This window comes from Salvelinus sp. IW2-2015, linkage group LG16 (genome assembly GCF_002910315.2).
Source record: "Salvelinus sp. IW2-2015 linkage group LG16, ASM291031v2, whole genome shotgun sequence".
NCBI lineage: Eukaryota > Metazoa > Chordata > Actinopteri > Salmoniformes > Salmonidae > Salvelinus > Salvelinus sp. IW2-2015.
Window position 1 is genome coordinate 12,117,912 of NC_036856.1, and position 11,289 is coordinate 12,129,200.

At 47.5% G+C, this 11,289-nt stretch overlaps 2 protein-coding genes across 2 annotated transcripts in view; one reads left to right on the plus strand and one right to left on the minus strand.

The window, feature by feature from the left end:
- LOC111975929 (fibrillin-2-like) overlaps positions 1 to 8,283 on the plus strand; it is a 99,311-nt gene extending 91,028 nt beyond the window's left edge. Inside the window, 15 exon segments of the mRNA XM_070447526.1 lie at positions 413 to 438; positions 441 to 488; positions 490 to 566; positions 685 to 845; positions 1,536 to 1,667; positions 1,838 to 1,963; positions 2,164 to 2,370; positions 2,524 to 2,649; positions 2,766 to 2,888; positions 3,082 to 3,198; positions 3,340 to 3,468; positions 3,593 to 3,712; positions 4,003 to 4,234; positions 4,677 to 4,836; positions 4,979 to 8,283. Of these exon segments, the coding sequence (XP_070303627.1) occupies positions 413 to 438; positions 441 to 488; positions 490 to 566; positions 685 to 845; positions 1,536 to 1,667; positions 1,838 to 1,963; positions 2,164 to 2,370; positions 2,524 to 2,649; positions 2,766 to 2,888; positions 3,082 to 3,198; positions 3,340 to 3,468; positions 3,593 to 3,712; positions 4,003 to 4,234; positions 4,677 to 4,836; positions 4,979 to 5,350 (2,156 nt within the window). The 3' untranslated portion in view covers positions 5,351 to 8,283.
- Positions 8,284 to 10,099: 1,816 nt separating this feature from the next.
- On the minus strand, positions 10,100 to 11,285 carry LOC111976128 (cortexin-1-like). Its single transcript, XM_024004885.2, is given in 2 exon segments — positions 10,100 to 10,570; positions 10,573 to 11,285. Coding segments are annotated over 2 exon segments (261 nt in total). The 5' UTR covers positions 10,648 to 11,285; the 3' UTR covers positions 10,100 to 10,384.
- Positions 11,286 to 11,289: the final 4 nt, after the last annotated feature.

Sequence of the window (11,289 nt, forward strand, 5' to 3'; positions counted from 1 at the left end):
ACCTCATCTGTTCTTTTCTGTATACATGAGAGTTCGGACATTAAACTGCTCGCTCATCTGTCTTTTCTGTAGACATGAAGCGAGTGTCTGGACAATAACTGTCCTCATCTTCTTTTCTTGTAACTAACGAGATGCTGGACAATAAACTGTCCTCATCTGTTTTCTGTAGACATGACGAGTGTCTGGACAATAAACTGTCCTCATTTGTCTTCTGTAGACTGAACGGGTGTCTGGACAAATAACTGTCCTCATTTTGTCTTTTGTAGAATGAAGATGTCTGGACAATAAACTGTCCTTCATCTGTCTTTCTGTAAGACATGAACGAGTGGTCCTGGACAATAAAACTGTCCTCATTGTCTTTCTGTAGACATGAACGGTGTCTGGAATAAACTGCTCATCTGTCTTTCTGTAGACATGAACGAGTGTCTGGACAACCCAGTGCGTCTTGTGTGAACGGTGTCTGTATCAACACGGACGGATCGTTCCGTCTGCGAGTGTCCTTTGGGCTACAACTTGGATACTCAGCGGGGTCAATGTGCTTTGTGAGGCTGTACCTCTATTTTGCGTGTTGAATAATGATGATGATGATGATTAGATATATCTTTCCTTAAGATTTACATTCATGTAAGAAGTAACATACCTGTGGACTTCATCTTGAATGCTCATGTACTCATCTCTCTCTCTCTCTCATTCTTGCTCTCTCCCTCCATCTCTCTCTCCAGATATCAACGAGTGTTCTCTTAACCCCCTGCTGTGTGCCTTCCGTTGTGTAAACACCTTTGGTTCCTACGAGTGCATGTGTCCCTCGGGCTATGTGCTGCGAGACGACCACCGCATGTGCAGAGGTGAGGGGACGRGGCATAACCTACCTCCACACAGGAGTCTCTGTCTCTCTCTGTGTCTCTCTCTGTGTCTCTCTCTCTTTCTCTGTCTCTCCCTCCACAGGAGCCTGTCTCTCTCTCTGTCTCCCTCTCTTTCTCTGTCTCTCCCTCCACAGGAGCCTGTCTCTCTCTCTGTCTCCCTCTGTCCCTCTCTGTCTCTCTCTCTGTCCCTCTCTGTCTCCCTCTCTGTCTCCCTCCCTCTGTCTCCCTCCACATGAGCCTTTTCTCTCTCTCTCTCAGGAATCTCTCCCTTTTATCAGCAGTCATATGAAAACCCTCAGTAAGAGTAACCCATGTGGGGTAGCTATTATACAGCTGTGTTAAAGTGAAGTTAGTCTATCATCGTAAATTCACCCGGCTGGTTTTATATGGTCGTGCTTTAGAGATGCCAGTTTTACAGTGAACTTGATTCATGGCTGGATTATGAACATACAGTACGTTACAGTATAATCATTCATCTGTTTTAGTAATTTGTTTTTTCCCGCTTCTTATTGGTCAAATGGATCAGTAGCCTAGACATCTTTGTCTATTTTTCTTTAAACATTTCCTCTCCTCGTCTCTCGCTCTAACTTGCTTTCTCTCTCTCCCTCCCTCTCTCTCTCCCTCCCTCTCCCTCCCTCCCTCCCTCTCCCTCCCCTCTCTCTCTCTCTCCAGACCAGGATGAGTGTTCAGAGGGGCTGGATGACTGTGAGTCCAAGGGCATGTCCTGTAAGAACCTGATTGGCACCTTTATGTGTATCTGCCCCCTTGGCATGCAGCGCAGACCTGACGGAGAGGGCTGCATGGGTGAGTCACACACACACACACACACACACACACACACACACACACTGCAGGAGAGAAACCACTTCTTGAAAGTGATTCCATTTTATGTCACACTGTTCTAAACTCTCATCTTTTCCCATCTTCTCCTTCGTCCACTCCTCCCCATCCTCTCATCCTCCTCCCCCTGGCAGACCTGAATGAGTGTCGCGCGAAGCCTGGCATCTGTAAGAACGGGCGCTGTGAGAACACAGTGGGCAGCTACCGCTGTGTATGCAACGAGGGCTTCCAGCCCAGCTCCACTGGAACGGACTGTATCGGTGAGAATATCACCACAGAGGATTCTGCAGAAGGGCGCACAATCCATCCATGCAATGTCAATGCAGCCGCATCAAAACCAAAGCATGAAAGACTGTATCACCCCTTCCACACACATACTTGATATGCGGCTCCTGTAAATTGCGGGCTCATCTCTCCCTCTCTCCCCCTGTCCTTCTCTCCCCTCCCTCCACCCCTACAGATAACCGACAGGGCTTCTGTTTCACRGAGGTGCTCCAGACTATGTGTCAGCGGGGCTCCACCAACAGGAACAGTGTCACCAAATCTGAGTGCTGCTGCAATCTTGGGCGCGGCTGGGGACCCCAGTGTGAGCTCTGCCCACTGCCTGGCACCGTGCAGTACAAGAGGATGTGCCCACTGGGACCCGGGTACACCACCGACGGCAGAGGTTAGCTAGAGGAGAGGACGTGAGAAAGGGGTTGAGGGAGGGGGAGAGGAGATGGTAACAGAACGTGGAAGGAGAAAGGGATGAGAGAGGGTTAAGGGGGGTAAGAGGGGTGTGTGTGTGTGTATCTAACATTCCCGCCCGCTGTTGTTGCAGACATCAATGAGTGCACGGTGATGCCAGACCTGTGTAAGAARGGCCAGTGCATCAACACCATCGGATCGTTCCGCTGCCACTGCAACGTGGGTTATACCACCGACTTCACCGGCACCTCCTGCATTGGTATGACCCATCTCTCTCTCTCTTACTGGGCCTTGGACCAAACCATCCTGCCCCGGGGTAGAAATGGCCCTCATTCTGATCATATTACTTACTACTGTTTCCTGTTGTTTTTTCAGATATGGATGAGTGTTCCGCYTCTCCCAAGCCCTGTAACTTCCTGTGTAAGAACACAGAGGGCAGCTACCTGTGCTCCTGCCCCAGAGGATACACCATGCAGCCTGACGGAAAGACCTGCAAAGGTGGGTGGACCGTGCTCCTGGCCACTCGCACAGCCTTCAAGACCAGTCCGATAAATACTGAAACACGAGTTCCCATTTCCCCATGATCCTTCTATCTGAATAGTCTAACATGTTAACTGGTACTTTCATACAATTACATCCAGTATATATGTTTTCTTCACAGTTTATTAACAAATCCACATTTCTACTCCAGATCTGGATGAGTGTTCCACCAAGCAGCACAACTGTCAGTTCCTGTGTGTCAACACCATCGGAGGTTTCACCTGCAAGTGTCCTGCAGGCTTCACCCAGCACCAGACCGCCTGCATCGGTGAGGGGCCATGAACAAGATACACACTTTGTTTAGGGCAATTCTACTTCCGAGAAAAGTCCAAGAACTCTGAAGACTTAAAACTGGTAGTTGAATGGTTTTGAACGAAATCTCATGAACGTGTATCTTCATCTCTCGTAGACAACAATGAGTGTAATGGGCAGAACAGTGTGTGTGGCTCCAGAGCCTCCTGTGTCAACACTCCCGGCAGCTTCAACTGTGACTGTGGGAAAGGCTTCTCTCTGGACACCACTGGCCTGGAGTGTGAAGGTGAGGACCCGACGCACACACACACCGCTCCCCGTCATAAGCACACACACATAACACTCCACCCACTTTTGCTAGTCCCCCCCCAAATGTCTAACCCCCCCCATGTCTGTGACTTCTCTTTCAGATGTGGATGAGTGTGGCAGTAACCATCGCTGTCAGCACGGCTGTCAGAACATGATGGGAGGCTTCCGCTGTGGCTGTCCTCAGGGCTATGTGCAACACTACCAGTGGAACCAGTGTGTGGGTGAGTGGGACAGACACACACCAGTCACTTACTTAAACCCATTTTGATTCAAGCGGTGCGTACGGCCACAAGATATGTCACTGCCCAGTATTGAGACATAGGCTCTGTGCTCTATGTGTGTCATATTCTCAATGAAGATTCCGGACCTAACTTACCAAYTATCCGCGTCAATGAGAAAGACAAATGAAAGGTAGAACAAAATCTGATGCCGTGGGCAGTCTGTGCACAATGTGCTTAGGTTGGTATTTTCCTCATTTTTGACTCTCTCTCTCTCCCTCCCCTTCCTGTAGATGAGAATGAGTGTTCGGGTGCGTCTGTGTGTGGCTCGGCCTCCTGCTACAACACCCTGGGCAGCTTTAAGTGTTTGTGTCCGTCCGGCTTTGACTTTGAACAGGGAGGGGGCGGCTGCCAGGATGTCAATGAGTGTTCCATGGGCAGTAACCCCTGCAGCTTCGGCTGCTCCAACACAGACGGAGGATACCTGTGTGGATGCCCTGGAGGGTACTACAGGGCTGGACAGGGGTGAGTGGTTTCCCAAATGGTGTTAGGTGTACCCACTGATGGGTTGTTGCTGATTTCTTACGGGTTACTCAAAGCTGCGTCTTGGTTACAAGCGTTGGTTTTTTATTCACTTATTGGGTCAAGATATGTATTTATTTTTATTTCAAAAAGACTTCATACCACACAGCACTGTACCAACGGTCTAACGCTTATTATCTCCACAAGAAAGACTATCTCCCTGTGTTARAATTAAGCAATAAGGCCCGAGGGGGTGTGGTATATGGCCAATATATATATAGTTGGAACAGTAAAAAAAAWWTTTTMGGTCATACCCGTGGTATACGGTCTGATATTCCATGGCGTTCAGCCAATCAGCATTCAGGGCTCGAACCACACGGTTTATACATGTGGATAAATGTGAGTAGTATGCCCTGATGTCTGTATCTCTCTGTTGACTCCCCAGTCATTGTATAACGGGCCAGGGCTTCCAGGACCAGTATAGTTCAGAGGGAGACGATGAGGACAGTCTGTCTCCAGAGGCCTGCTACGAATGTAAGATCAATGGAGACGTCGGCAAGAAGGGCCGACACAGACGTCACGCTGCTGGGGACAACGACCTCAAGGTGCTGTCTCTACACTCTTTTCTGCTCTTTTGTGGTCTCCCACTCGTTCTTACATCTACAGGTTCTAAACGTCTACCAGTTGTGTGTTGTATGTGGTTGTTATGTCGCTATGTGCTGACCCTCTCCTCCCTCATCTCTCCAGGAGGTGAGCATGGCCAGCGTGGACACCCAGGAGTCCATCCCCATGAACCTGAGCCTGGCCTCGCTGCACAACAAGGAGCCCCTGCTGGAGCTGCTGCCGGCCCTGGAGCCCCTGGAGCACCATGTGCGCTACGTCATCACCCACGGCAACCAGGGCGAGCACTTTCGCCTGCTGGAGCGCCGSGACGGGAAGAGCGTGCTGAGGTTGGGCAGGAAGTCGCCTCCCCCTGGCTCCTACCGCCTGGAGATCGCCAGCCTGCCCCTGTTCGGGCCGCGGCGCCTCCGACAGCTGGAGGAGGAACATGACAGCGACTACCTGCTGGGAGAGATAGGAGACGCCCTACGCATCAAGCTGCACATCCACCTGCACTGAGCTGCAAGCACTCCAACCCTCCCTAGGCTCCCTACTTTCTTCCCTTTCAGCCCCTGGACTGACTTTATAATGACCCCTCTGACCCTTGACCTTAACCCCAGGACCATCCCCAACCAATCGGGGTAGGGGGCTTTGAAAGACTGAGTCAACCAGCCCAACCACCACTTTTTAATTGTCAAGGTTCTTTTCTTTTTTTACCCCCCCGACCCACCCCTCCTATTCCACTTGGAGAAGGAGTGGAGGAGATTACAGAAAGGTATGCAGTGTTTGGACCACAAACCCCTGCCATTTTAGATTTTACACACAAAATGGCTGACGAGAATCCATGAAGCACTTGGATAAGTGGAAATGGAAGGAGATGCACAAAAAAGCTGAAAATGTTTGAAATGGTAAAGAAAGTGTTATAAAGTAGAAGGAAGAAGTATTTTACTGTTGAGTTGAGGTCGTGTAGGACAATCTTCTTATGGTGAAGTGGAAATGTAAGAACCACTGATTTGCTAGGAGACAAATAGGGGTGTGTGTTGGTGAATGGTGGTCCAAGCAGTCCCTCGCCTGTCTGTAATCTCTGTGAAATCACAACACTGGGGATAGAGGTCATGCTTCGCCCTACTCAGTATTCTGTGTCATTTAATGTATTGTACTGTCAAAAAACTTCACACGAAGGACTGCAACATTTACACATGTCAGGTTTAACAGTAATGGAGAGTTGGTCATCATGCATAGTATACAACTCTAGGAGTAAATCACCATCGGTAAGCAGGGACCTTCTGGTGTGATGGCATGTGCTGCCGGCCCGCGTTCTGTTACCTCAATGCGTCTCACTCATGTCCTCCACTCACCATACAACGCTGTTGTAATGCTGCCTGCGGCCAGGAGAGGGCCACACTGTCCCTCAGCATGAACCATGTCCAGTGTCTCAGAGACAGAAGAGGAGGTAGAGGCCGCCCCTAATCACTGATCCAGGATCAGATATTGTTTTATCTCCCTAATGGTTATGGTGGGAATCGCGGGTAGGGTACTCTGATCCTAGCTCAGTGGTTAGGGGTGATTACTACCTCAAGTCCTCTCTCCAAAAGACTGCCAGGACATTGTACTAGTGGTGCTGCAGTTTTATATCATGCACTGAAACTGCTCTTTGAATTTAATCAGGGAGATTTGCTTCGAAACGCAGCAAACAGGTCCTGAGGGATTCGGCTTTAGTCAGAACTTTATTTTGAAGCTTTTCTGAGAGCTGGCATTCTGACTGGTAGTGGGAACTTATTGGATGGCTGAACCAACTGCAGCCCATAGAGAAACATAGCTGGAGACTAAACATACTGTAACAACCTCAATGGTACATAACAACGTTACCACAACAGACAGGTAACGTTTGGGATTTTTACAGAACACACATAAATGCGGGCACAAACACACAGGTGAACACCAAAACTCACTGAAAACAAGCATCCATCAGCTCACAATTCTTTTTTTCTCAGAGAAAAAGGTGCTAAATAATTCCGTCTCTTACATGATGTACAAAAAAATAGCAAAAACTGTCATTCTTACTAGGTTTTATGTTTCATGTTTGTATGTCTTTTGTAATGTCTTAATGCTGAAAACCAATATTATCGAACTTGCTTCTTGAAAATGTAATTGTATATTTTTAAGTGAAATGTAGATGTTTTTTGTGTTGTTTTTAAAAGCGTCAAGGCTGCCCAAGATTGAATGCCTTAAAGTGCTGGTGGCTTTGTTTGCACAGAAAAGAAAAGATCAAATCAAATCCTAGAGTGGCATCCATTTTGTGATCATGCAGTAGATTAGAACACTGTACCTATCATTGTCCTTCTCAGCTCATACTGTAGTCTCTGAGCTCATAATGCTGTCGGTTAGTGGGTGCGGATTGCCAGTAGCCTGATCCCAGATCAGTTTGTGCAACAACCATAGCACAAACAGATCTGGGACCTGGTTGGATTGAGTGTCAGAGACCAAAACACACTGCTATAGTAGCATTCCCACTCTACAGTTTGTCTCTATCGTGATGTTGACACTGTAACAAGCCTATAGGATCAATGCAAACTCAACATGGCCATCTATCGCTCACTCTGGCAGTGAGTGTCCCTAGCCCTGTTTATACCTGCCGCTAACATACATCCTTAGTCCCGATCTCGTCCCGATCCTGTCCTGATCTTGTCCCGATCTTGTCCGTTTACACTTATAAGATCTGATTAAAATCAGTTCACAATGAGTCTTTTGAATCACCTGTCTAAAATGTGGGCCCAATCAGAATGAGGACAAGATCAGAACAAAGGACGCATGTTAGAACCAGGTATAAACGTGGCTTCTGTCTAGTAACCTATCTCTGATGCTCAACTATGATTTTGCTCTCTGAACATCCAAGGTTACTGCACTGTTCCCACAGCCTGGGCTATATTTATGCATAACCATTTTTCGAACATGGGAACATTGTATACTTTATCTTTTTTTTTTGTCTGTCCATTATTTTATTTGCCAATACATGTTAAGAAAATAATGTGCGTGTGCGTACTGTATCTCAGCTTCAGTGTCAAACTTGAACTTCACTGGTATCGCTCAATCGGTCAGTTCTGATTTGAATTTGAGGGAAAAAAGAACTTGAATGTCATTTCTTTAGAGGTGCTCAGGAGGGTGTAGAGAACACAGACAGACTCAACACCTGGAGCTCTCTCTGAAACCAGCTGATGGTTTCCATGACAATCATTGAGCCATACCATACCTCTAACTGGGGCAAAACTGAACATCCCTGACAAACTAGTGTTTTCTCATTTTCCAAACTCTTATTTTATGCTGGAACGAATCTAACATTAATTGGGTGTACACATGTGCGATCTGTCAAATCTGAGTGATTCTCATCATTTTGTAAACTTTTGTCAGTGACATTTAATGGCAATAAAAGTATTGTGGGTTATATTTTTAAAGGATTGTCTTGGAGTTTCATTTTCCAGCTCGGTGAATGTCCCATTAACGCATTGTTAAGGTGATTAAAGTGAGTTAATGTGCTGATATGTTTTATTGATTTTACAGGAAGAGTTATCGGTAACTGCCAAAATAAAGGAAACACCAACAAAGTGTCTTAATAGGGCATTGGGCCACCACAAGCTGCCAAAACAGCTTTAATGCATCTTGGCATAGATTCTACAAGTGTCTGACTGGGCATTTTTATACATGACCCTAAGCATGATGGCATATTAATTGCTTAATTAACTCAGGAATCACACCTGTGTGGAAGCACCTGATTTCAATATACCTTGTATCCCTCATTTACTCACCTGTTTCCTTTATTTTGTCAATTACCTGTATCTACCCACTCCAACCGTTCCCCCCCACACAGGAAATTGAAAAAACGAATTGAAGAACCCCATTTTATTTCACAGAATGAAACTGCGTAGCAAAAACAAAGCCGTTAGGAAATATATCTACTTACAAATCTTGAAAACGCAAGCAAAGCTGCCTGCTCTGCCTCCCCTCGTCCCAAGACCTGGCTACCTCAAGAATCACAGTCCAACGATAAGATTGAGAGAGCTACAAACCACAGAAAACACTAGCACAAGGAAACGCCAAACTTGAGTCGGAATACAAAAATAAAGTATTTCTGGTCTTTCTAAAAGTCGCAGTTGTAGAGTTAATGTTTTCACCAAGCTTGGCAGGGTGGCTAAAGCCAACAGGTCAACCAAACAATATGTAGATATAGATAGTAAATATATGGCTTTGTTTCAGTTATACAGACACAAAACCCACTAATAATATTTCTATGAAGAGAAAATCACCAGTTTGGTTTCTTAAAGAGGTGACTGCATCTGTAAACACAGTTGTAATATAATAATAATCTGTCAGAGAATAATATTGGTTAAAAAGGTCATAACTGCTGAATATACTGTAACAAATCATCAACTGGAGGTACAGAAACAGGTGAGATGTAAATACTGCAAGATACTATTATGTCTAGGTTTATTCTGTAGTTAAGAGATCTTGTTTGTAATCCCAGATCACAGGATGTTTGAAATGGCTTGGTAGCTCTCCCCTGCATTTTAGCCAGTCTACAGGGACTACAGCAGGGGGAGATGCAGCATAGGGTTTTAAGGCAGCAGTGCAGTATAACCCCTTTCTACCTCTTGGTCTGAGTTTCAAGGAGGCTGCTCTTGAGGGTTCTGATCTCGGTCTGGGTCTTGAGGGTTCTGAACTCGGTCTGGGTCTTGAGTGTTCTGATCTCGGTCTGGGTATTGAGGGATCTGAACTCGGTCTGGGTATTGAGGGTTCTGAACTCGGTCTGGGTATTGAGGGTTCTGAACTCGGTCTGCGTATTGAGGGTTCTGAACTCGGTCTGGGTATTGAGGGTTCTGAACTCGGTCTGCGTATTGAGGGTTCTGAACTCAGTCTGGGTCTTGAGGGTTCTGAACTCGGTCTGGGTCTTGAGGGTTCTGAACTCGGTGTGGGTCTTGAGGGTTCTGGTATGGGTATTGAGGGTTATGAACTCGGTCTGGGTATTGAGGGTTCTGAACTCGGTTTGGGTCTTGAGGGTTCTGATCTCGGTCTGAGTCTTGAGGGTTCTGATCTCGGTGTGGGCCTTGAGGGTTCTGATCTCGGTTTGGGTCTTGAGGGTTCTGATCTCGGTGTGGGCCTTGAGGGTTCTGATCTCGGTGTGGGCCTTGAGGGTTCTGATCTCGGTGTGGGCCTTGAGGGTTCTGATCTTTGTCTGGGTCTTGAGGGTTCTGATCTCGGTGTGGGCCTTGAGGGTTCTGATCTCGGTGTGGGTCTTAAGGGTTCTGATCTCGGTGTGGGCCTTGAGGGTTCTGATCTTTGTCTGGGTCTTGAGAGCTCCAGTCTGACTACTTGTATGTTTCTACAGCAGGGCCAGTCAAACTGCCCCCTTTAAACCCTACCAGGGTCGTTTTCATTAGGGAACACCGTAGCAAAACGTTGTGCAACAGAAAAAACAAAAACAAGCCTTCCTTATTGGACAAGTTCTGGTAGTCCCTCTCTGTTTCAGTCCGTTTGGTGCCTAATGAACACGACCCAGGTCTAGACCAGGGCGTAGTCAAACTGCCCCCTCTCTACGCCCTCCTTGTGTTCGGTCCAGGAGGAGGATGGCATGCGGCTGTAGGGGTCCAGCAGGATGCGGAAGCAGCGCACCAGCAGGAAGACAAGGAAGAGCATGAGGAGCCCCACGAAGGCAAAGGCCGTCCTCTGCTCCGCGTCGCCCCCCACCAGAGCAGGGCTGCTGGGGGGCCCAGGGAGGGAGGGCCCAGGGGACAGCAGCAGCTCATAGTCCAGGGTGGGGACATCGCTCATCCTCCAAGCAGCCCGTCGGCAGAACTTACACACAGACTGGATGGTGGGGGGAGCGGGCAAGAGGTGGGCCACAGTTGGGGGTACAACCAGACAGACGGTTGGACAGACTGATGTGTTCTAGTCAGCCTTTGTTTATCCTTTGAGATGTTAGTCTCTTTGAGATGAAGTGTCTACTTCAAGAGAGATTTGGTCTTGATCCCTTCTGACAGGGTGATAGACAAACAGTATGATCAGACCTAGGATCTCTTCCCCTCACAGTGAACCAACCGTAGGCAGTAGAAGACAACAACAGCACGTGTTCATCATAACCCTGTCGTATCCACTCACACAGACAGCCGCCTGGACAAATAGGACATGACACTAGCACCTGCCAGAGTGAATAAACATAGCAGTACAACAGGGAAGTGTAGTAGTACTCTCCAGTTCTCTCAATGGGGGCTAATAGTGTGCAGATGGGACCCTCATACCCAGGTGRTGTCTGTAGTGGATGGTGATTGAATGAGCTGACAGCAGCATGTGCCTCGTGATCAACAGGGCCAATAATATTTGTGAAAACAGTGTGTCATTTGGAGGGTTGCCTGTGTCTCTGTGTGTGTGTGTGTGTGTGTGTGTGTGTGTGTGTGTGTGTGTGTGTG